This window comes from Echinops telfairi, unplaced genomic scaffold (genome assembly GCF_000313985.2).
Source record: "Echinops telfairi isolate 266 unplaced genomic scaffold, ASM31398v2 ScPeMD7_2291;HRSCAF=2852, whole genome shotgun sequence".
Classification (NCBI taxonomy): Eukaryota; Metazoa; Chordata; class Mammalia; order Afrosoricida; family Tenrecidae; genus Echinops; species Echinops telfairi.
The window spans coordinates 44,221,221-44,247,323 of record NW_022106189.1 but is presented as its reverse complement, the minus strand read 5'-3'; the positions used below and the strand labels follow the sequence as shown (position 1 = coordinate 44,247,323).

The window sequence follows — 26,103 nt, the reverse complement described above, 5'->3', positions numbered from 1 at the left end:
TAGATGACTGCTTGTTTACCTTCAACCCTTTAAGACCCCAGACGCTGTATCTTTAATAGCCGGGCATCATCCACCTTCTTCACCACATTTGCTTATGCACCCATTTTGACTTCAGCCATCATGCCAGGCAGGTGAGCATCATGCCAGGTTATTAGAACAAAGTGTTATTGCACTGAGGGAGTACTTGAGTAGCAGCCTAAGGTCTGTCTGCTACCTTAATATTTAACATATAATATATGTACATAGATCTATGTCCCTATCACTACATATGAATATATTTACATATGTACATGTCTGTATTTATTCCTCTATAAATGTCCTTTGACTCCTAGTACTTCCTCTATTTCCGGAAAAGCAGTAGCTTTGTAGAGGAGCCGGTTTGTGAATCAATGTGGTCAGTGTACGAATTGCTAAGAGAAAATGAGCTTTCACTTTGGAAACATACTGCCTTCTGAGAAAGGGGGTCAAAACGTTCCCTTGTTAGCTCCACTCCCATTAAACATCCTGAGGAAGAGCTACACAGATGTATTCAGGGTGTGTGCATGTGAGATGAACGCCGACTCTGCCAATGGACATACACTAGGTTGTCCAGATCTGGACATGATATGTTCAATAAGGGGCTCAAAAGTATCAAAAATCAAGGAGTTTGCAGAGGGTTGGATACCACTTCATTCTCTTGTAGATCACATCAAGCCCTCTGCCTTCGGTGCTGACTCCACTCTACATCGCTTGCCGGCCTCGGATCCTCCAACACATCATGTTCTCTCCCACCTCCTGGCCTTTGTTCAGGCTGCTCTGCTGTTTACACTGCTCCTCAGTGCCTGGCCCTCTCTCATCCATCCAGTCTTTACTCAAACAGGACCAGCTCTGACCACTCTTCCCATCAACCTCGAAAAGACCCCTCTGATTTCCTATCCCCCTGGTGTTGTCATTTATTTCCTTTCACATCACACTACTTCTGTGTTACGTAGCATTCATCATACTCCGCTATTTTCTTTTTTGCTTATTATTTATCTAGGTGCCGCCTCAATTACAAGATGAGCTCCATCACTATGGGGCTTAGTATGCTTGTTCATAACTTTATTCACTCAAGCCCAAGCATGGAGTCTGCCATATGAGGTGTTCCCCACTTAATTGAATATAGTGTGCCATGGCACCCACCATTAAGATTGTTTACACACTTCAAATTCCAGGGTCAACAGAAAGATATCTGATTTTCTTTACAGATGCTCCCAGGGGTAGAGAATATGTTGGTAAGACACAGTCAGTATTTACAGTCATGTGACAATAAGGATTTCATTGTAGAAGAAAAATTATTATTCTGACTCACCCCATAGTGTTTTCTGGATTTGATTTTGTTCATTGTCTGAGGAAACCTCAGTACCACAGAGAAAGAAAAACTGGGAGTGGAGTACATCATTTTGACCCAGAGTCCCTGTGCTGAGGACCCCCTAAACCCAAAGGAAGATTGATGTCCATGCACATGGAGTTCTCCAAGAACTCCTGACCCACAGATTCAGAAAAGAGATAAGAACCTTTCACTTAACCTCTTAGCCAACACAGAGATAAAGTATTTCCCTGGACCTGGTGCCCTGAATTTGGACTTCAGGCTTCTTAAGCTGAGATAATAACTTTCTGTTTGCTAAAGTTATCTCCTTGTGATGTTTCTGTTTTGGCAGCATTAAATAACTAAGTCAGAATTTGGTACCAGGAGTGGGGTGCTGTTCTAACAGGCACCTATAATGTAAAAGTGATTTTGGAATTGGGTACTGAATAGAAGCTGAAAGAGTTTTAAGGCCCCTGTTAGTAAAAGGTTAGGTTGCTTCAAAGGGACTAAATAATACTGGTATTATTTAGAGATCTGATTCAATGGGGTTCTCAGACCTGTACATTTGAAAAGTGGAGTCTCAGTGGGAAGCTCAGACAGAAATCTACTGCTGTCCTGATGGTCTTCATCTGGACAGTAAGGTAGACATCATCTACAAAAGAAAACAATCTATTTCATAGCAGTGACATCCTCCTGACATAGCTTCAGCAACATTTCATGCCAGAGCTATCTCCAAGACACGATAGCCAAAGCATCCTTTACCATTGTTTACTTTTCCCACAAGATGTCACATTATTTTTTTTTTATCAGTTTAAAAAATTCCAACTGACCAGAACCATTTGGTCTCTTGCTGAAGAGGACATGAGGCCAGTTCCAACTGGCTGCCCAACAGTCAACACCAAGTTTCTTCCGGTATCCTCGTCCCTTTGTAAAAATGTGCTTTTAGCATGTGTCATTTGACTGACTTACCTTGCCAACATCTCTGGGGAAAGGCTGTCTCTGGCTCTCTGGAATTAAAATTGGAGATACCACAATGGATCTCTTTTGTCTTGGGACTGGAGAAGTTCTTGCAACTTTAAATATATCCTAAAAGAGAAAATAAAATAGATTGATTAAAATAAAACCCTCCAGAGAAAGGATGTATCCACCTGCTTTTAGATACAGTTCCTTTGTTGGGGAAGCATACAGCTGTTTGGACATTGTTAATTCTGTTCTATCAAACCTCATTAGCGTTAGCAAGTGCATTGTTGGAATCATACTAAGGCTGACATTGTGATTCACAATGACTATCATTAAGCTATTTAATCCTTTCTTCTGAACCGTTCTATTCACAATGTCAGTCTTAATTTATACATCCTCCAGTGCACGTGCATTACCTTTCTTAATCTTCCAGCGAGTGGATTACTCATCTGGTCAGGAACCCAAAGGACTCACTGTGTATCAAAGAACTCTTTTCTACCAACGGTGAGGTCCTCACAGTCAAAAATGAATGCGGTTGGAAGGGCCATTACAAAGGCATGGTGTGCTACTGTAAGCAAGTCTATGAAAGGACTCTGTGATGTTCTTAGTGGAGTGGTGGTCTGACTTTGAAATGCACTTCTCCCATGTTATTCTTTGGTGGTGGTGGTTGTTAGGGACCGTTGCGTTGGTCCTAACCCACAGTGACAAATGCACAACAGAATGACATATTGCCTGGTCCTGTGCTGTCCTCACAATTGTTCTATGTTGAGTACGTTACTGCAGACACTATGCCAATTCATCAACCACTGTGGGTCTTCTTCTCTTTGGCTGCCCCTCTGCTTCACTGAGCATGATGTCTTCTCCAAGTGCTACTCTTATAATTTTTGCCTTATCTGTAACTTACTTTTTAAACTAAATAAATGTATTCCAAAAGGAAACATTTTATCAGTGTTTTAAATAAAATTTCAGCATGACCTTCCATAAAATGGTGAAAAACATGAAAATAAACATACTGGAGATAGAACGATGTTACAAATTCCACCTAGAAACAGTTGCCTCTGGAATTAAAACTCCTTATAAGGGACCTACTCACACTTTTTAAAAATGGAGATAAGAAAGTATTAGAGAGTTATTAGCGCCCAGCTGAGACTATCTCCTTGATCGGATCAGGACTTAAGGAGAATTAGAAATTGGGTATCATTTTCAAGACATGATATGGCCTCACTTAATATCACAGACTAACTAAAATTACCTTGCGCATCACCAGAAGCAAGCAATCCGACCATTAAACAACAGGTTCCTATAAAATCACACAATAAGTGAGAGGCTCATGTCATACCAGTCCCACAAAAGTGTGTGTGTGTGTGTGTGTGTGTGTGTGTGTGTGTGTGTCAGCCAAGCTCACTGGCATCAAGTGGATTCAGACTCCGAGGGAGTCTATAGTGATGGGGCTTTCTACTCCCATCAAGAATTACAGTCTTAGAAATGCACAGGGGCAGCTCTTCCCTGTCCCATAAAGACTCTCCCTATAGATACATACACACATAGATGTGTATATACATGCATACGTGTACATATCCACATATACATATATGTGTGCACATATATACACATATATGCATGTATATATAATCATATTACAGGATTCTATAATTTAGAGTTTAAAAGGATATTAACAGAAACACAGTCAAACTTAAGCCATGGCTGATATTTGCAACTGACCCCTCTCCTGAGGAGTCTCTGAGATTCCCTTCACCAGGAATTGAGTTTCATGTGGTGACACAGGCTGTTCTGAGTCACCTAGCTAACAGAAAGAACACATGGGGTAAAACGTATAGGAAAATATAGACGACTCTATCGAGTGGTGCAACGCTTAGCTTTGTCTGTCAGTGTGGCCTGGCGTTGGGGCCCAGTTGTTTGGTCAAACACAGGATAGCTTCAGTTGTGACCTGGTGACATGAGCTCCAATGAAAGGCATCTGGTAAACGAGATCACCTTCCACAATGCAGTTGGGCTGCATCCAACCACATGATGGTCTTAAGAGCAAAGGCGGGAGCTTTCCCAAGGGTATGTTTTCCCTCTACACGGTCAAGAGAAGCCCCAGCGTCCTTTGCTCTCCACTGCTCTTATCACTTGACTTCTGGGAACTGGCACACAAGACTGCAGGGTTTCTGAGCCTGTCACCTGACCTACAGAATTGGAACTGGTCATGATTGCAATTGAATCACTTTCAGACTCATGGTAACCGGGTTGGACAGGGTAGAACCCCCTAGAAGAGTCTCCAAGGTTGCCTGGTCATGGGAGCCCAGCATGGCATCTTTCTCCTGTGGTGTTAGCCTAGTGCTTGACTCTTGGTGGACTTGCCCCCTGCAAACACATGAGTCAATTTCACAGTATAAATGCCTCTTGCTCTTGCTCTTGCTCTCTCTCTACCTCGCTGCCTCTGTTTCTTCAGAGAACCCACTAGGCAGGCACATTCTATTTTACATAAACTACGCCGTGCACCATTTCATGACTCAAATCTCAATGAAATCGCCCAAGGAAGATAGAGTGTTTTCTAGGAAGACCAAAGACTCACGGTTCAGGCAAAGAAGGGAAACTGGTTTCTGGGTATGTAGAAAACCGTGAGTTGAAGAAGGTCAAAAGGGGTGAAAACCAACAGGCCCAAAGGCACTAGACCAACCAATGAAAACAAAAATGCGTAGAATAAGCAGCCATACAGACAAAGCAGCCGGGAGAGAGAGAGGGACTGGCACAGACAATGGGAAGGCAGCAGAAATCCCTGTGGGTCACATTTATAAAAAGCCGATGACTGTGCCACCTCGCTGAAGCTCCTGCTGCCTTATTAGAGAATGGCAGAAACATAGAAACATGTAAAATATGTGCAATGTACAAATCTCATTTACAAGAAAAAAATAAACATCAAAAACAACGGGAGGCTCAGATGAGATGTCAGGTGAAGGTGTTGAAAAGATTTAATGTCCTCTGCAGATGGCAGGGCTGGTGACTGGCTCTGTAGTGGGACAGGCAGAGGCTCTGGTTCATTATGACAATCCATATGTAAATGTGAGAGTCTCAGCCCTCTGGGTTTCCAGAATGATCTACTCCTCAAGCCCTACCCCAGTTCCGCCATCAAACCCTTGGCTACCAGCCCACTTCCCGGAATTTCACAGTTCCTAGAGGCACTCCTTGAACACTGAATCTCAAGAAATTGTATCCAGAATGGACAGTGGGCGATCGATGATGAAACTCTCAAGACACACATATAACTGGGAGCCCATCGTCTTACAAAGGGCTGGTCAGGGCCAGAACATCACTATTTCTCTCACCGGTAACCCTTTGCTTTACGTTGTGAGAAACCACAAGGAGCATTTGCTCAATGGCAGTTTTATATTCATGACTCTGTCTCTGCCCTTTGATAGTACCTACATTTAGACCTATGTGTTGATTGGCAAATGTCCACCTGTGATCGTATATTTGTGGCTGTGTCTACCTGTACTCATGACAGGGCTGACGATGCTTTCTGTATGTTCTGAAGACATGTGAGTCTGTGTGACTGTGACCAGGTGGGAATCAGAGTGCCTGATTTGAATGGAAATGATACACCACATGCATATGTGTGTGTAACCATGGTAATAGGCAACAGCGTACAATGTCTTTGTATCTGTTGATTCTTATGAAGATGTGTCCTTGTCTATAAAGATCTGCAAGTGAAGAGGAGCAAGTGGGTGTGCTTAGAGTATGCATGGATATTTGTGGTAGAAAAGATACAGATATATAGATACAGATAGACAGATAGATGTAGATAGATTATAGATATAGATAGAGATGAGATAGAGCTAGAGATAGATAAGGTGATCCTTTGGAGCCCTCACCAAACAGAATATGGATCAGACCTGTGGAATAGGCAGGTGGGGGGCAGGTAAGGGAACACCTTTCAACCTCTCAGAGAGTGCTTGATTGGCCGAAGGCATGGCAGAGAGATGTGAGATACACCCATCTCCTCCATGGGCAGGTCTGGAAGAAGAGTGAGATTGTATCATCACCCATGAGTGGGATGCCCAAGCCTCTACTTACTATTATTGCAAAACCAACTGATGGGCAATGACTGCACCCTTAGGAGAACAGACATTGTGCAAAGGACACACGAGGAGGCTTCACAAAGTTCCTGAAAAAAATATGTATATATTTTTTTAATTCATGTTTCCATAGACTTTCCTGAAGTGTTTCCTCTGTGTGGCATGTCAACAAATCTTCATGAAAACTTTGTAAGGTCATTTTTATTGTCCTGATTTTATAGATGAGGGAACTGATCTCCATAGAGGCCAGCTAGCCAGTGAGGTCAACTTGAACCTGGAACTGGAGTAGAACCCAACTCTTGCTGGGAGCTTGGATACGCCGCCGCCGCATGGGAAAGGGCGGTTCAGTCCTAAGGACTCAGAGGGATGCACAAGGACTTCACTGTGCTGTGTGCCGCAGACCCTGCACGACTGTGGCTTGTGGGAGCCCTCCCTCCAGCGAGGCCATCCCCACACCTTCCCAATAGCGTGTTCTCACGCTAGTCTCTATGTCCCATTTTGGTCCTGCTCACAGTACTTCAAGCTTTTTTAATATTATACTATTGCACACAGTGTAGACTATGCCGTGCTGTAATATAACTTTGTATGCTCTGGGAAAGCAAGAAATCCAAGTGACTTGTCATATTGTGGCATTGTCTTTATGGCAGAGAGATGGAACTCAGCCCGCAGTCTCTCTGAGGTGGGCCTGTACTGTGGGGCTTCTAAGGATATATAGAGATTCCCAGAAATGTTCTCAACTCAAGATGCACACTTTCTACTTGTGCAGGCTGTCAAACACAGAGAGGTGTTAGAAAGGGGGAGAAGTTGGATAGCGATGTGCTTGAAGAAAGAAAACCAAAAGCAAGCCCAATGCCATTGAGTGATTTTGTCTTATAGCAACACTTACAGGGTTCCCAAGTGATGCCAGGAGGGGAGGGGGAAGGGGAGGGAGAAAGGGGAGCAAGGAGGAACTGATTGCAATATATAACACTCACACACACACACACCAGGGGAACGAACAACAGAAATGTGGGTGCAGGGAGACAGCGGACTGTGTAAGATATGAAAATAATAATCATTTATCAAGGGTTCACTAGGGAGGGAGGGACAGAAAGGGAGGGGGAAAAGACAAACTGATACCAAGGGCTCAAGTTGAAAGAAAATGTTTTAAAAATGATGATGGCAACATATGTACAAATGTGCTTAATAAAATGGATGTATGGTTTGTTATAAGAGCTGCAAGAACCCCCAGTAAAATCATGTACAGAAAAATAAAATAAAAAACTTCATGGTAATAGCAGAATCTGAATTTATTGAGGCTGTGTGAGAAGACTGGGGATGGGTTCAAACTAGAGAGGGTTAGGTCATTTCCTTCTCAGACTGAGATTCATAGAGAGGATATTTAAGCCAGACTTACAGAAGGAGACAGAGATACACACAGAGTAGAAAGAGGAGGAGGAGGAGAAGGAGGAAGGGCACATGGCTATCTCTATATTGCAAGGTGGCATCTGTTTTGTGACCTTATGAGTCTGGGCTGATTTGTACTTTGACCAGTACAATTTAGTTGATGTGATGGGCCAATGTTAACTTTGATGTAGTCGGACTGCTTGCTAGATGATGAAAGATATATCTTTCCCCTTGTCCCCCAAACCCTAGCTGACCCTCAGCCATGCTGTATAGACAGAGCTGCTGAGCTAGCCGGAAGTTGACCTCAGCTATGGAAAGGGGCCCATGAAAGATCAGAAAAGCCACCAAGCTGGGTGCAGTTGAAGTGGCCTGTCAGGAATTTTTAAGTTAAATCAATGGTTGTTTTTTAAAGTCCCAAGTTTACTGTTGTCACAGTTTACTGTTGTTTGTGACAAAGAAAAATCTAACCAACATAATGGTATAGCCCCATAATTATGCCCAGATCAGAAGTGTGGCTAAAACTTAAGCCTTCTCCAAAGTTGGGGGCATGAGAAGCATAATGGAGAAGTATGTCGGGAGGGTCAGAAGAGGTAGGGTCTTGAATAAAAGTAAGAGTGTGAGTGTCATTCTGAAATCAGCATGTGAGGGGTTTTAAATGGCGAAGTACTACGGACATATCTTTGCTTTCCAACGTTCTCTCCGATGACAGAATGAAGGATGGGGTAAAGAAATCAGGAACTGGAGATTGTGGTAGTAACCTCAGAGAAAGATAAGACAGTTGCAGTGCAGATAAAAGGAATGTGACCAGCTCAAGAGATGCTTCTAGAAGGTGAAAGGGTCAGGGTAGGGGAACCAAATGAGCATCAGGGTAAAGAAAAAGCTGCGCTAAGTTTCATGCCTTCTGGTGTTGCTATTACCAAGCTGGCAGGGGTAGAAGAAGGTAGGTAGTCTGGGGACTGACAATGGGTGCACTTGTAGACCAGTTGACTGTGAGAGGCGGTTGGACATCCAACAGGAGATTTCTAGAGGGCAGCTAGCTGTAAGGAGCTGCATTCAGGAAACAAGAGGAAGAAAAGAATCAGATTCACCGTGTGCCAGAGTAACTGTATGTGACAGAGACGTTGTACCTCCCAGGTGAAGCAGGGGACGAGGGGGAATACTGAGATCCCCAAAGTTCAGCAAAGGCAACAGAAAGGTTAGTTGAGAAGAGCAGGAAGGGCAGAAGATAGATATGAGATTTCTATGCATTAAGGAGGATGGTGTCAGACGACACAGTGCTAGGTGTCTTTCCACAGATGACTCCTGTACGGAAGGGGTTGGCTTGATGATGAAGAGGGCGTGGGTGAGTTTGGGGAGAAGCTTCCTTCGAGAGTGTGCTGTGATGGCAAGCCAGAGGGAATGGGGTAATGGAGGAAAGGAGAGAAATCGGAAGACATCTGTCAGTGAATGGAGACAAGTTCGCGCGCTGGGCTGGAGTGGGGACTGGGTCTGAGGAAGGAAAAGTGGAACTGGACAAATGAATTCTCACATGGAAGTGACCACTGTGGACAGAGATGCCCCTGCCCGTCCTCCCGTCAATCAGAAGAAAGTGAGAATCCGGGTTGGGAAGTGGACCTGTGGCTTAGAGAGCAGCCGGAATGTGAAGGGTGGTCCTGATCCTACAGAAGAGAGCACTTGAGGAGGCAAGTCCCTGAGAGGAGTGAGGCGCAGCTGTGGGCCACCTGAGTGTTCCTTACACATGCCCATGGAGGCACCTGGCCACCTCCAGGCTCACCTGCTGCAGCACACCCACACCCGCCACCACACACTCACTAGGGTCATACGCAGCATACTTCTCTCCCTGACTCTCTCTCAATCTCTCTCTCTCTCTCTCTCTCTCTCTCACACACACACACACACACACACACACACACACACACACACACAGAGAGAGAGACACCACAATACACTCAATAGGCTCATAGGCATACTTCTCTCTCTCTATTACACACACACTACAATACACTCCAAAGGATCATACACATACTCCTCTCTCCATTTCACACACATGAAAATCTACTGAGGGACATACACACACTTCTCTCTCTTTCACACACACACACATACACACACACACCACAATACACTCAGCGGGATCATATGCATACTTCTCTATCTCTCACTCACATACATGCACATGCTAATGCACAGCCGTGCACAGTTGATATTCCCTGCACATGGCCCAGAATCCAGGGCCCAGAATCCAGGACATGTACAGCACATCCCCCGCTTCCTGCGAGCACAGTCCCTTGGCCACAGGAACAGGCTCGGGCGCACAGAGCCCCTGAGTCCCGAGTCCCTCCCTGTAGCTCCTGAGTCTCCGGGACTACCATCCATCAGTGTCTGCCAGCTTGGGAAGCTGGAGGCCTGAGGCAGCCACGGCCAAGCTCATGTGTGTGCGGAGAGGCCCACTGCACGTCTTCAGGGAGCGGCTTTGGGCTGGTTTTATTACTGGAGAATTGCCACCCTTACATAAACAGCCTGTGTCTCACAGGGGCTCTGCTGGGGCCTGCGTCTTTCTGCCTCAGGCTGTTTGGCTTTAAAATCTGATTTACCTTCCTCCCTGATTCCCCATCTGAGGAGACCCTGGGGCACATTAGAAGCAGGTTTCGTCTGGCCAGGCAGTGTTGCAGCTCAGGGTCCCAGAGAGTATGAGAGAAAGGGGAGTTTTCTGTGACAGTGGGGTGGGGTCGGGGACAGGCAGGCAGAGGGAAATGAAGGACTTGGAAAGGGAGAGGAGAGAGGATCCATATTCATTCATTCACCAACTCATCCACTCATTGCTTCCATCAGTCCACACTGGGCGTGTTGGGCTTAGTGCAGTGGGCCACAGACAAATGCCCTGCCTTCTGGAGTTACTGTCCCAGAGGCAGGAGACAGAGGAAAGAGGTGTGGGGGACAGAGTGACAGCCATCACACACAACCACGGTGCCAGCTGGGTTCTTCGTAAGAAAAAGCATCATTGAGTTTTAATTCAAATACCTGATCATGGAAGGGTTTCAAAGATGCAATTCGGTGGTTTTTAGTAAATTTACAGATGCGTGCACAAATTACCCCACACTCATCTGAAAATCAGATTGTGGTCCCTGTGCTCCATTTCAGAACACAGGCAAGCCGGGTGCAGTAGTGGGCAATGCGTGGGGCAGGTCTCAAGTCAGCAAGGCCAGCTGCGACGAGGGAAACGAAGAGCCTTTTCTACTCGAGCCGAGCCGTGGAGAGTTCTAGGCACAGAAACCCACAGGGGCAGCTCTACCCTGTCCTAGAGAATCTCTCTGAGTCAGAATTAACTCGATGGCTGTGAGTTGCTGTCATTTTAAAATATTTCCATCATTTCTCCCACTGTCTGCTCCCCAACACCAATACCAACACGCTTGCCCATTTTCACTACCTCCCTCCCAGCCCCACATCCTCCCCAGCTCCCCTCGGGCCCTTGAAAGGCCGAGCCTCCTGCTCCACCTGGTCTTGCACTTGCTTTTCCTGACTGCCCCACCCAAACATTCCTACAGTGTGTGTTTCTAGACTCCACCTGGTTTCAGCATTGATGGATCACAGACCCCGCTGGCCTCTTCTCAGGGTGTCCAGCGGTCAGATGCTCAGACGTAGATCACAGGTCTTTCTTCTGGGGCACATGGAGTGGGTTTGAGCACTCTACCTCTTGGTGAGCCAGCGAGCTTGTTAGCTATGTGTACCACACATGGGCTCCTGATGATTGGTAAACCCCCAAACCCACTGTTGTCCATGGCGACTCATAGCGCCCCTGCAGGATGAGAGTGGGACTGCTCTGTAGTGTTTCTGAGGCCATAGATTTTTATATGGATGGGCTGCCCATCCCTCTTTCCCAGAGCCGTTGATAGGTTCAAACCACAGGCTGACAGCTGGATGCCTTAGCCTCTGCACCACCACTGCTCATCATGCTCGCTGTAGAACAAAAGAACCCACCATCCGCATGTCATACAGACTCCTAAGGACCCTACAGGCTGGAGGAGAGCTGCCCCTGTGCGTTCCTGAGACAGGGAATCTTCACAGGAGCAGCCGCCCTCCTCTTTCTCCCACAGTGACAGGGAAGGAGCACCTGGAAGGCTCGAGGTGGGGGTACATGGAGGGACCATCTCATCTCCTAAGTCACCCCCATCCCCCCTAGGGTGGCTGGGGTCTCTGTTGGAGCGTCTCACACTCCTCCCCTTTTCCACAGGCTCCTTCCCTCCTTCATATTTCCCAGAGGGGCCCAGAGTAGGGACTAAATGGGCACTTTGTCCCCCAAAAGTGAAGGAGAACAGAAAGATAACCAGCCCCAGGAGGTGCTCTACAGCCGGGCCATCCATGCTCCTGGTTCTGTCCATCGCAGCCCCTCCTCACTTCATACAGCAAAAGCTATGTTACCCATTCCCCTCCCCAAAGTGGCCAGATTCAGGAGAAACAGCCCTGCTGTCCACAGCATGGCCGTGGTGTGCTATCCATCATAAGGTTTATGTCCTGATCCAACACGGCGGATGCCCAAGAAAATGACCTGGAGAGATCTGTTCACTCCTTCCCCTCTCTTGTCCTCAGAGTCCCCATCTTTGCATTGGGGGGTAATTGAGAGAGAAGATGGGAAAGTCCAGAGAAGAATCCATGAGCTGCCACCCTTTTCTATTTCCTAAACTACTGGATCAAAAGTTTGCTACCAGGAACTATTATAACAGGTGAAGCACTCCAGAAACTGGAAACATCCCTGTGTGTCAGAGGCAGGGTGGTGAAGGGCAGTGGGTAGGGACAGTAAAGTCCTCACTCTGGCCTGCAGGTGGCCAGCTTTGCCATCCAGGTGAGCAGGTCAACTAGCTGCCAAGATCCTGGGAGTCCTTAATGGCTCCTTGGAAAGGCTAGCTTCTCTGGGCTTGAGTTGCCCACCCTGATGACCCAGAATCCTCAGAATTATTCCTTTGCCCGGTTTCTGTCCTGTGCTCCAGGCTCAAGAGTCTGTCCTCCTCAACTTGTTCCTTTCTAACTCTGATAGGTCCCTGGCATCCTGGTCCTGGACTCACTGCGAGGTCTTCAGAAAGAATGCCCCGTATTGCGCCACTCCACCACTCATCCACCTGAGACATGCCGTGGTGGCTGGTGGGTTGCTCTCCTTCTATGTCTCAAAGCTATGCCACTGGTATCACAGAGACCACAGGGCCATCGGTGGAGAACAGGTTTCAATGAAGCTTGCAGCCCAAGACAGTCTGAGAAGAAAAACGGTCTGGGGATCGACGTTCCAAACCTCGCCCCAGAGAAACCCTCTGGATCACACCAACCTGCGGTCTGTTTTAGTGCGGGAAGGTGAGCCCTCTCGGTGGGAAGGCACTCATAGTACACGTGACCCAACAATGGACTCCCGCGCACCGATTGTGAAGGTGGTGGAGAGCCGGGCCGCATTTGGTCCTGTTGTGTATGAGATCATTAGGAGTCGGAGCTAACAGACACAATGGCTAAGGACAACATCGAGTGATTATGTGCCACATACAGTGCTGCTATTGTTAGGCGCCATTGAGTCGGAACGGACTCCGTTCCGACTCATTGTGACGCTGTAGACAACAGAAAGAAACACTGCCAATCCTGCAACACTGTCAAAATTCTTCTGATGCCTGAGCCCATTGTTCAACCACCCCATCAACTCATCTGGACGAGGACCTTCTTCTTTTGTGCTGCCCCGCTACCCTAGTCCACCCGACTCAACGTGCCCTGCTCCAGGGATTGGTGTCTTCCGACACCTCCAGAGTACGGGAGACAAAATCTCACCACCCTTTCATCTCAGGAGCATTCTGGCTGTACTTCGTCCAAGACAGGTTTGTTTGCTCTTTCGATCGTCCGAGGTACTTTCAATATTCTTCACCAGCACCATAAGTCGCGTGCATTCAGACACAGTGCTAAGGCATGCTACAATAGTGTCTCTTTTAACACGTTTGACTACAGCGTGCGATATGGATTACGCCTCAACTTAGAACAAAAACCTTTGCAACTGGACCGGTCAGCAACATCGTGACAAACAAAGGAAGTATGAAAGTTGTCATTTTGCCAACGCACATGGAAGCAGCAGTCAGGAAATCAGATGCTGCAGTGTACCAGGCAAATCTGCTGCACAGAGACTTCTTGAACACGTTAAAAAGCCAAGATGCCCCCTGGAGAACTAAGGCGAGCCACGGTCTTTTTGACCACATTCTATGCCTACCGAAGGTGGACGAGGACAAGGAAGACCGGTGAACTGAAGGCTGTGAAGTACGGTGTTGGCAAAGAATATTGGAAGGACCGCGGGCTGCCCAAAGAACCAACATGTCAGTCTTGCAGGAAGCGCAGCCAGAAAGCTCTTTGAAAGCAAGGATGGGGAGACGTCATCTCGTGGACTTTGCACATGTCATCCGGACGAACCAGTCCGTGGAAGAGGACATCATGCTCGGTAAAGTAGAGGAGCAGTGAGAAGGAGGAAACCCCACAAGGAGAGGGCCCGACACCGTGGGGCCACAATGGCATCCCCAGATATGCAGGTGTTTTATTCTGACGCACTGGGGTCAACTATCCAATCCAAGTCAGAGGGGAAAGAGCAGTTGTCATGTAGATGGTGTGGGCCAGCGAGGAGACCATAGCAGTGCAACGGCTTGCCTTCGTGGTGTCCTGGTTGAAATCAGAATACATCGAGAATAGGTACTCTCGGCTTTGGAATGCACACTTTGGGGAGTCATGTATGGATGCTTTCATCCCAGGATAACCAATGGAAACAGCTGTTGACATGAGCAAGCAAACAGCGCACTGGGTTCGTTAAGTCTTGGACCAGACTCAGGATGTCTTTGTTAACGAAACAGCAGGCTCTAGCTTTCCATCACTAACATCGATACTTGCAGCATTATCTGGCTCTTTTAGGTGACCACCAGAATCCAACCTGCCTTGCTTTTGAGCAATGTAGTGAGTTATACAAATTCCAGAGACAGCAGTCACTGAAGTACCGCAGGCTGGCTGCATTTTGCAAGGGGCATTTTTCTAACTACACTGAGTCAAACGACTTGGGTTACAATGGGATCAAGCAGGCAACCACTCTGTGGATGGAGCATGGCTCTGTTGTAGGCAGCCTCTAGAAGGCGGACTGACTCAATGGCACCTAACAGCAGGAACAGCGGGGAGCACCGCCATTCCCATTTCCCATGGTCAAAGGGATAGAGATTTACCCAAACCACCCAGGCCACAGCTATTATACTGTCCCCTTCCCCAGGCCTGGGGCACAGATGTCTAGAAGGTCACCACATTCACTCAAGTGTAGCAGAAGAATCACTGTTCCAACAAGGGTAGAAAACAGACTACCCCTCCCCGCCACCAGCCCCCGGCTAAAAGGAGCATCCCCCACCCCCACCCAGCCCGCCCCCTCTACCCTTTGCTGCAGGAGGGGGCAGCTTAATTGTCTGCAAATTTTCTCCAAATGAATGCAACAGCAGAAATCAATCTCCAATTTATTCCTTTCTCACAGCTGAGCTTGTGGTGCTGAAAGTAGCTACAAGGAGGATTCTGTGCTGCTGGTCCATGTTTCGTGGGCAATCAAATGCGGCTGCAGCCAGCATCGCTCTACCTGGGGCGAGATTTAAAGTTTGCTTTTATTACCTCCTAGGGCTGAAGCTGGCCTACTTCGGAAAGAAACAGTCAACACAGGGGGCAAACTTTCTGCAGTGAAATGAGGTAGGGGGTAGGGGGTGAGGGGTGGTGGTGGTGGGGGGGAGGTTTGGAGAGGCCCGTGACTAAGCTTGTTTCATTCCCAGCTTTCCATATCCTGGATGGTCCAGAGGCCAAATGTCAGCGGCTGTGTCATCAACTGAAGATTTACGGGACAGAGTTGTGCTGGCAATAAAAGGGTGACAGGGATGGTTCCCTCCAAGTGCTGGGTAACACTCCATGCTGGGTGCTTCTGAGCTCCTCCGAAGGGCAGGGGTGGGGAGGTGCCCGCTGACAGATGCAGAAGGTGGCAAAGACTCGCCTGAGGGTGGAAATTCTCCAGAGACAGGCAACTAGGAGGTACAAGGGCAAACCACCAGCCCCCCAAGTCCCTGTGTTTGCATGCTTCCCCGGAAAGGATCATCAGCCCCAGGAGAAATCCTATCTACAATAATGAGAACCACATACATGGAATCTCTGAGAACCGGAAGTCCACAGGCCCACCGAGTCTTTTCAGGGATCACCAGGTTTCTGCCTCAGACAGGGAGCACCCAGACCAATGTTCTATCACCTGCATTAGCAGTTTCCCTTCTCTGAGCTCTTTCTGTCTTACACAGGGTCCTGCTTCCGCAGATTTACCTGTATCAGTGAAAAACGCCTGTTCTCAACCTTCCTCAAGCCGTTACCCTTGAATATAGTTCCTCGTGGTGGTGACCCAACCATAAAATTATTTTCATTGCTACTTCATCACTGTCATTTTGCTACTGTTATGAATCGGGTGACCTCTGTGAAAGGGTTGTTTGACCCCCAAAGAGGTCACCACCCACAGGTTGAGGACCACTGCTTAGTAGATGGCTGAGCTAAAACCAGAACATCTGGTTTGGAAGGTCTGTAACTGGGGCTCCGAGGGATGAGCACGGCAGATGAAATCCACACCTGAGGCAGTGAAGTACCAGGCCTCCCGGTGCTAGCAGACACTTGTTTTTGTTGTTAAGTGTTGTTGCACTTGTTCTAACTCATAGGGACCCCACATGCTGCAAAACTAAACACTGCTTGGTTCCGCACCACCCACACAGTTGTTGTTCCCTGGGAGCCTATTGTGTCTGCCTAATCCATTGCCTTGAGGATCTTCCTCTTTTTCACAGCCCCCTCCCTTACCAACTGCTACATCCTGCCCCAGGGCTGCTTTCTCCTGATAATACAGCCAAAGCACATGTGACCAAGTCGGACCATCCTCACTATGAGTTGGAACCAAATACATCGGCCACTAGCAAGAAAAACACCATCCTAGAAGCCAACCCAGCTCATTAAGGGCACTCCTCTTTTATCACCGACCCTCTGCCCCACCAAGCAGGATCTCCTTCGCTGAGGATTGGTGTCTCCCAGCGGCGTCTTCAAAAGCGCGTGAGATGAGATCTCGCCATCCTGGCGTCTGAGGCGTCTTCCGGCTTCACTGCCACGATATTTCTCAGGCATCCCTCTTCCTCTGTCTTCCGTGTCCATTGTCCCGCTTGCATATGACACAACTGATACCAACGTTAGGATTCAAACAATGATGTTTTGGCTAAAATAGTCCTTGGAGAAAAGATGTCACCGATTCTACCCAGGGGCATTCGGAACGCGAGTAGTGTCTCCACAGGTTCTTGTACCAATCCTTGGAAAACCTTCTTCCACCCTCATGAAGATGGCATTGCTCTTCATTCTCTTGGGATCCTCCATCTCCTGTCTTTTCCATCCGTGTCCCTTGTCTCCGCTTAGGTCTGCCGTCCATCCAGTGTAAACATCTTAATGGAAATGCCCCTTGCCGGCATTTGTGAGCCTCCATGGTGCCCCGATGGTGCCCACAGTGAGCTATTTGTTGGGCTCCGGACCTAACCATCACCCGTGGGTTAAGTGTTGGGCTGCTGACCTAGATGCCAGCTGGTTGGACCACCAGGAACTCCGCCAGAGAAAGAGAAGGCACGCTGCTGCAGGAAGGATTTCTGCCTCCTCAACTCTGCAGCGCGGTCTGCTCTCTCCTGCAGGGTCACTGAGTCAGCACGTGCCCAACAGTAGTATGTTTGGTTTTGCGCTTATGAAAAATGAGGACATAAGTGATAAGCCACACGCATGAGGACGTGAGCTTACAAAGATGAGGGCAGCCACCTCGTCTTTGTTGTTCGCTGCTGTGTCCCTAATGCCTCGTACAAGACCCGTCGTATAATCAGAGTCCAAAGCGTGTTCTCAGCATATCATTAAATGACTACAGAGTGGCTGTTCGGACAAGGAGACTTCATGTAACAGACTCACACAATGCCTGGCTCAGAGTTTGCTCCATAATGACATCTAATAAATAAACGAATCGGATGGTCTAGGATTCCACACCGATTCCTTCTTTGGTATAGAAACACTCTCTGTGGCAACCATACACGCCCCGCACTCACTCTGTGACTTCTTTCACCCGGGGGTGCTCAATGCTTTGTGACATGATCAGAGAATATTTAGGCAATTCTCCTTTCTGTTAAATTAAAATCTACCTTGCCTGTCCTGGTTTTGTTTCTGTAGTTGCTTTTTGAGACAGCCTTATATGGGTGCTGCACTTCCCACTTTTACCTCCCTTAGATCGTCTTTGCTCCACAGTAAACAATCCTGATTTCAAGAATCATTCTGTATTAGAAATGGTGTCTACCCATGCTCCATATTGGAGGAGTACTGTGACTTATCTAAGTTGTTCTTTGAGAAGACTAGGGATATCCTCAAATATTTCTAAGATAACCTAAGAGTTCAATGTGTTGAATATAAAGTGAGGTAATATTAAAGAAACAGAGATATAATGGTTTGCTAGGTAGGGCGAGTAAAAGGATATAGATATACTCAAAAGGTAAAAGTATAAATTTTCATTTTAAAAAATGAAAACAATATAATAGTTAACAGTCTTCAAAGTGTTTCTAACCCTTGATTGAGTACTTAAAATCTAAGAATCTATTCAAGAGAAATAATAAAGAAAGGTATATACATACACATGCTCATAAAAGCATCTGATATACCATTATGAGTAAAAGGAAAACATAAACAATGATGTGGCCATATTTCTCAACACAAAGAGTTAAAATTACGGAATTACGAAGTTCCTTGAGTACAGATGACTGCCATTTGTTATGTGGCAGTGCGCCTCGCTCTTGACTGCCTCTCAAGAGCAGGATCAATACACACTACCATACCTAACAAATCCAATCCAGTATGCAATGATCTGAACTCCATGTAGAGATCCAGGAGCTTCATAATTACACAATACTCTCCTAGAGAGCAAGACCACCCAGCCTTGGTTGAACTGAAGAAATTCTTCTGGAAACGGAGACCTTTAAGTTAGTTCTTAAAAACAGAATTAAAGAGATCAAAAGATGAGTTGCCTTAAGAAATTCTGCTGCATAAGACCTCTTCTGAGTATCGAAACACAAGGATGTTAGTTTGAGGACTTAAATGTGCCTGACTCCAGCCATGGTATTTTTATTTACTTCATATACATGTGGAAGTTGGACCTTGAATACCGAAGATCAAAGAAGAATTGTTGCATTTGAATTGCAGTGCTGGTGAACATATTGAAAGTACTGTGGAGTACTGAAAAACAAAACGATTTGTCCTGGAATAAGTGAGACCAGAGTGCTCCTTAGAGGCATGGATGGCAAGATTTCATTTCAGGTATTTTGTACATATTGTCTGGAGAGCCAGTCTCTGGAAAAGGACATCATGCTTGGTAAAGTGAAGGTACAGCCAAAGGGAGGAAGGTTCTCAGACAATCTGGATTGACACATGGCTGCAACCATGGATTCAAACATGATAGCAATTGTGAGGAAGGAGGAGGACAGTGCAGTATTCCATTCTGTTGTGCAGTACCTAACACCAAAGTGTATTGATATTTAAGGGGTAAAACTTGTTCATTCCCTTAATACGAGGTGGTACCCCCCCAAAAAACCCAGAATTTTTTCCAAAGATATGTAAATTATTTTTACAAAACAACCTTATCACCTTCAAAGTGCTCTCCATTACACTTAATACATTTGTCAAATGTGAGATTCCATTCTTGGAACTATTTTTCAAACTCATCTGTTTGGATGTCTGACAGCACCTTACTCATTTTGTTCTTTGCCTCGTCTCTGGTTGTGAAATCTCTGTCCTTTCGTGTCCCTCTTCATTTGCAGAAACAAAAAGAAGTCGCACAGAATGAGCTTAGGTGAGTAAGTTGCATGGGGCAAGAAAGGCATGCTGGTTTTGCCCAAAACTGGTCCACTGAGATAGCTGTGTGAGCAAGTGCATTGTCGCGGTGGCAAAACCCATCCCCTATCTGCTACAAATCAGGCCTTTTTTGTTGCATACTGTTACACAATCTATTCAGAACCTCTAAATAGAAAGCTTGATTAACAGTCTGACCTGGTAGAATGAACTCCAAATGCACTATCCCTGCTCACAACAGAAAAACAAATGAGCTTCGTCTTGATCTTTGATTTCACTCAAAGAGATTTTTTGGAGAGAGGTGACAAGGCCGTCTTCCACTGGGGTGATTGATGTTTGTTTTCAGGGTCATAAGAATAGCACCATGTCAACGTATGTACAAATGTGTTTGATACAATTGATGTATGGATTGTTATAAGAGCTGTAAGAGCCCTCAATAAATACTTTATTAATAATAATTTTAAAAAGAATAGCACCATGTCTCATCACAAGTAATGATCTCAGGGGGAACAAGTCTGTATTGCTTCAGAGCTGTTTTTTCGAAGCACAGCCAGTTTCCAGTCAACACTCGTTTTGCTGGTCAGTGAGAACCTGAGGTCCAAATTTCACGGCGACCTTTCTCATTCCCAAATCTTCCGTTAAAACTAGCTGAACCAAACTCCAAGATAGTCCAAATAACTTCCCCATCTCGTCAATGATCAGTCCTCAGCCTTTGAGCACAATTGCACTAATTTTGTCCATTCAGGAAGTTGATAGATGTCCAAAATGAGGTTTGCCATCAATGGACATTTCACCCTTTTTGAAAAGAGAAAGCCACTCATATGCTTGAGTTTTTCCCATAGCACTGTCCTTGTAAGTTGTGTTCAACATCACAACCGTTTCTGCAGCATTTTCCCCTGAGCAGGCAACACAATTTCACAGCTTCATGCTGTTCTCTTAAATTGGCCATCACAAAAAAAAAAAAGGTTTGAGCAAAACTGCTTTCATGAAAAAATTCACTATGACCAGAGAAAACCTTCCCAGGCAACATCACTGAGCCGATTAACTCAGAGCAAGTTGCTCCATGCTCACCTGGGAAAAATGTGTACTATGAAAGCTCTGCCCAGCGGAGCTTTTGTTCCTTTTGGGGGTGGGTAAAAGGGGCTTCAAAAAGTTCTTTGAGAAATTCTATGATCCATTTTTCCCCAGGAACTTTCGAAGCCCCCTTAACTAGAGATGAAGAGAAATCTGGGTCCAACGAGGGAGGCAGGGTTGTGAGATTCATGACAGATTCAAAGCTCGGATTGCAGCTCTGATTCTTTTTCCCTTCACATGGTTGAGACTCTAACACAATGCAAACTTCTGAAAGAAGGAGAAAGGGTAGTGTTGTGAACGCTTGTTAAAGCCCAGTGTCTTTGTTCGTGTGTTGCTCAAACAGAAATACCAGTCACAATCCCTTCAGCAAACAGAAATGGATTCTCACCCTGTCTAGGATGCTACAAGTCTGAATTTGGGGTGCTAGCACTAGGGGAAAGCTTTCTCTCTCTGTCAGCTCAGGGCAAGGATCCATATCTCCTTTCAACAGGTGCGGGCCTGGCGTTCCTAAGACATTTATCCTTCCCTGGGTCTAGGACAGTGGTTCTCAACCTTCCTAATGCTACAAACCTTAACACAGTTCCTCATGTGTGGTGACTCCCCCCTCCAACCATAAAATTATTTTTGTTGCTACTTCATAACTGTAATTTTCTACTGTTATGAATCGGGCGACCCCTGTGAAAGGGTCGTTCGACCCCCAAAGAGGTTGCGACCCACAGGTTGAGAACCGCTGGTCTAGGAGGTTCTTGGTGCAGGGATGCCTGATTCAAAGCATGTGCTCCACTCCTGACTGTTCTTTCTTGGTGGGAGGCAGGTTCTTCCTCCCTGCTTGCTTTGACGCAGGCCACCCTAGAGAAACACCCTTTATATTGGATCAGGTCTTGAATCAGGGTGCTGCAGTCCACCCTAATCCTTTACAATTGAATCGTGGGTCACATGATCATATCACATTGGGGGTGGGGGAGTGATGACACCTCTGCCTAACTGCCAGACCACTGAGAATCATGGCTTAGGCAAGTTTTAGGGATGTTGGGGGCGACTCAATTGAATCCATGACAGCTAGTTAATGGTGGTTTCCTGTTACGGCCTAGGTTTAGATACCTTTCTGTGTCCTGTCTCAACTCCACCAATTGAAGGCTCTGTTCCAACACAGGTGGCATTCCCTGTGTTAAATTATTCAGTGACTCCGCATTGCTCTAGTGGTAGCTTTAAATTGGGCTGGCAAACCATACTGTGGTTCTTCCCTAACACAAAGTCTCTTTTCCCCATGTGATCTCACTCCAAGATCATGAACTTCTTGCAAGAACTCAAACACATCTACTTTTCTTCCAAGAGGCCTTGCATCCTCACGCCTCACCTCTACAAGAAACACTTCCCTAACTTCCTATTCTGCATTCAGTAACCTTACTTCCTCCCTCTAGATTCCAACACCACACTCAATGTGTCCTAACATGGCTCTATCCAACTCTATTTTATTAATAAATATTAGAGATTCCATCCTTCCTCTCCTCCAGATGATAAGTATATCAAAGACAGGCCTGCACCTTATTATTTATGCATACATTTTGGTATTTACTCATCTAACCAAGATGAATTTATTGGTGTACCAAGAATTGTGGTACCTGAATAAATGGAGAGATCAAGAAAAGCCAGGCCCTCTTGGAGCTTCTCACTTAGAAAAGCATATAAATAAGTCACGACAAACATTTCTGAGTGCTTCAAAATAACACAGGCATATGCCAAAGTAGTTGTCACATGGTAGGATTCTGGGGTCATCAATATGATTGGAATGGGATAGAGTGTTAAACATTGTCTGCCCAGCACTTTACAGGTGAGACAGTGACATTGCAGTGGTAGAGTGAATCCTAGCCAATTAACCTGATGCACTGCAACCACCTGTCTGCAGCGGAGGCTTGTGTGTTGCTGTGATGCTGAACTGGCCTTAGCAAAGTTTCCAGACTAAGAAAGACTAGGAAGGACTCTCTGGTGATCCACGTCCAAAAGTCAATGCAACCCCCTGCACCTCCATGATCTGATCCACAACTGATTGTGGGCATGACATGGGACCACGCAGCACTTTGTTTCATTATACACAGGGTCACCACATCCTGGGACCTAACAACAATAACACATACTTCAGATAGCTCAGCCGAGGCCAATCCTCCTGAAGGAAGTGACAGTGAAGCAAGACCTGAGGGATGAGTCGAATTTATCCCGGTAAATGGAGACAAAGACAGGAATGAGTCCTCCAGGTCTGGGAGCCACACGTGGGAGAAGAGAGGTTGTAGGTGACCAGAGACCAGAAGGTTGGAGAAGGGGCCATAAGACTCACAGCAGCTCTAAGAGAGGCAGACAGGGAGCTCCAGAAGAGAAAGGAAAAGCAGGGGTCAGATCTCAGCCAGTCACTTGAGCTCGTTCTGCATCCTGAAGACCACCTGAAAACACTGTGTGATTGGAAGCAAAAGTTTGAGTTCTGATCTTGTCTTTAACCTTGTCTATAGTTGAGTTCAGGGATTATTCTGGAGAACATATTTTCTTAAACAGACTTTCTTTCCTTGTTATCCTTGTCATCCCATATTTTACAAGTTGAACTTACATATAAAGCATAAGCCAAGCACCTAATGGACCATGACAACCTTATCCTCCATTACCTGGCGGCCAGAAGAACTAGATGGTGCCTGGCTACCACTACCAACCACTCTGAAAAGGATCCCATTAGAAGGTCTTGGATGGAGCGGGAGAATAATATGGAGCAGAACTCAAAACAATACAAAGAAGACCAGACTTGCTGGTTGGATAGAGACTGGGGCACCCATGGTACCTTCGCCCTTTGTCGCCTTTGCCGCCTAGGACTGATCTCACTCCCACGGTTCAATTTTCACCCCAGGAATAGGTCTATTGAGTGAACAGTGACACTAAGGATATACATACTCCTAAGAAAAATCAACCATTTGCGATCAAATGGGCCAAGGACACATTCAAATGACAAGGGAGGTTAGGAAAGAAAGAGGAATGGAACAAGAACCAACGGGCAGAGATGGGATGAATGACTTTACATTGTGGGTGTTGCAGCCCATGACATGAAACAAAATGTGTAGGAATTGCTCAATGTAAAATCAATGAGCTCTATAAACCTCAGCCCATTCATAATAAAATGTCAAATGTACAAATGTGCTTGACACAACGGATGGGTGTATGGATGGTGATAAGAGTTGAATGAGCCCCCAGTAAAATGATTTTTTTAAAGTCACAAAAAATAAAAAATAAATAAATGAAATAAATCCCTGCCCTCATGGAGGTGGACTAGTAGTGGTAGGTATGAAAGTCCGTGAGTCAGTGGAACTCCTGTGAGAATATAAGGTTAAAAGCCCCACGTGTGAGCAAACATGGGCACGGCACTCTAGCTTGTATGATGTTCTGCTCTTTTAGATTGAGGTCTTTCCGTGTTTTATTTTGTATTGTTGTTGGGTTTGTTTTGTTTTATATGTTTTTCTTCGTATGAACTCCAGGATGGGTCCATCTATAGAGACAGTAACTGGATTAACAGTTTCTTAGGGTTATGGGAAGGGAGGTAGGGGGAAATGGACAGCTACTAAGAATGAGTGCAAGAATGAAGAAAATGCTCTGAAATTGATTGTGGTGATGATTACACACCTCTGGGCAATATATTTAAGCCACTGAATTGTATGGTATGTGAATTATATGTCGGTACCACTTTGTGGTGTATTCTCATTTATCCTACCAAATAAATTGTTGATGAAATTATTCATGAAAAAAACACGTTACATAACAAAATGAACCACACAATCGTCCCCTCCTCCTACATGCCAACTCGCCCATGCTTGAACTTGGAGTTAAATAAATGAGAACAAAAGCATACGGACGTTGGAGGGAAATTTGCCAAACCTCCCTTCCCAGATGCAACCACCCGATATCACCTGAATCTAGCAGGCGCAATAACAATAAAAACACAAGATTTTCTAGTTTCACTGGAGGTGAAAAATGTTTTAAACATATTTGGATTCTGTAGTCAGTTGCCCATTTAACCACGTGTGCCGGTGATGGGAATATAATGGATACATTTGCACTCTACCTGCTCTGGCATTGATAAAATATTCATGTTCAAGTGCTCCTTGTGAACACCTGGAGGCATTTTGCCACGTTGTGCAGGTGGGCTTGTTTTTCCTAATACATCTACCAACTCCTGCTTCAACAGCTGGGTTCCTGTGTGTGTTATAGATGCCGATACTGGTTGTAGATGCGGATGCACGTGTCTGAGGGAGTGCATAGGTCTTTAAAGAAAGCTCCCCACCACCACCCGTGTGCCACCCACCAGTACAAATCCCACCTTTGGAAAAATAATTACTTTCAATTCAGGGGCTATTTATTGAGTGTTCGCCCTGTGTGAGCCCAGCAGAGGCTTCATAACAAATGACGTGATTGCTCTGCAGGCACTGCAAATGCAAGGACTCCTTCACCAACTCAGAGCCCTGCCTCCACTCCCTCCCTCCCCCACCCACTCCTGCCAAAAGCCACACCATTTCCACTCCCCTCACAATCCATCTGCTCCAGTTCACTTTTCAGGATGTCCCGGGTTCTGTTTGTGCACGCAAGTACGTGTGTGTCTGTGAGGGGCTTTGTTCTGAGTTTCACGTTCAGAAATCAGTAGGGGAAATGGGTGAGAGTGGGCTTACACTAGTAAGCTAGGCAACACTTTATTTTAACAACTGTCCATTTCTGGTTCTAGAATAGGATCATTTCCTTAGCGAGACTTAGGACAGTTACTTATGTATTTATGAACTTATGACCGAGCTCACCATCTGCCACTTCTGCCTACTTTCTTCCAGGTGTTAATATGATTCCAATGGAAATGATAAGATCTGTACAGGGTTGTACCTTGCTTTGTAAACCTAAGGACAAATCCCAAGCTTTCTCCTCTCCTCTGTGGCAAATTCTGGATTATACCAGTTTAGTGGTTGCACAACTTAGCATGGAGTGGCTACAGCTGCATGGATTTAATCATTCTCCACATCGTGGTTATCATAAATAAAATTCAAGTATTATCATTGTCCATCAAGTTTTGTTTGCTTGTTTGTTTTTCTCTGATAAATGTTTCTTAGAATGGACAGTGGGGTCAGATGTTACGTATGTTTTAAAAGTCTCACATCTTATTAACAAATTACAAATTAAAAACAAAAAACAAAAACAAATTACAGATTTGATCTTGATACTTGGAAACATATCTCTGTAGCCACTGATCTATATCCACCATCTCCAAAATATCTCTGTATCACATATCCACATCCAACATAGCCAACACATCTCTGCAGCCACACTTCCGTGGGCTCAACCAGGGTTAACCTGCTTGCCATTGTG

The 26,103-nt window shown here is 45.8% G+C and overlaps 1 protein-coding gene across 1 annotated transcript in view; it reads right to left on the bottom strand.

The window, feature by feature from the left end:
- Nucleotides 1-1,878: 1,878 nt before the first annotated feature.
- LOC123522115 (cadherin-13-like) overlaps nucleotides 1,879-26,103 on the bottom strand; it is a 512,433-nt gene continuing 488,208 nt past the window's right edge. The window contains exons 4-5 of the mRNA XM_045293933.1: nucleotides 2,297-2,413; nucleotides 1,879-1,884 (exon numbers count right to left, since the gene is read on the bottom strand). Of these exons, the coding sequence (XP_045149868.1) occupies nucleotides 1,879-1,884; nucleotides 2,297-2,413 (123 nt within the window). The remainder of the gene's footprint in view (nucleotides 1,885-2,296; nucleotides 2,414-26,103) is intronic.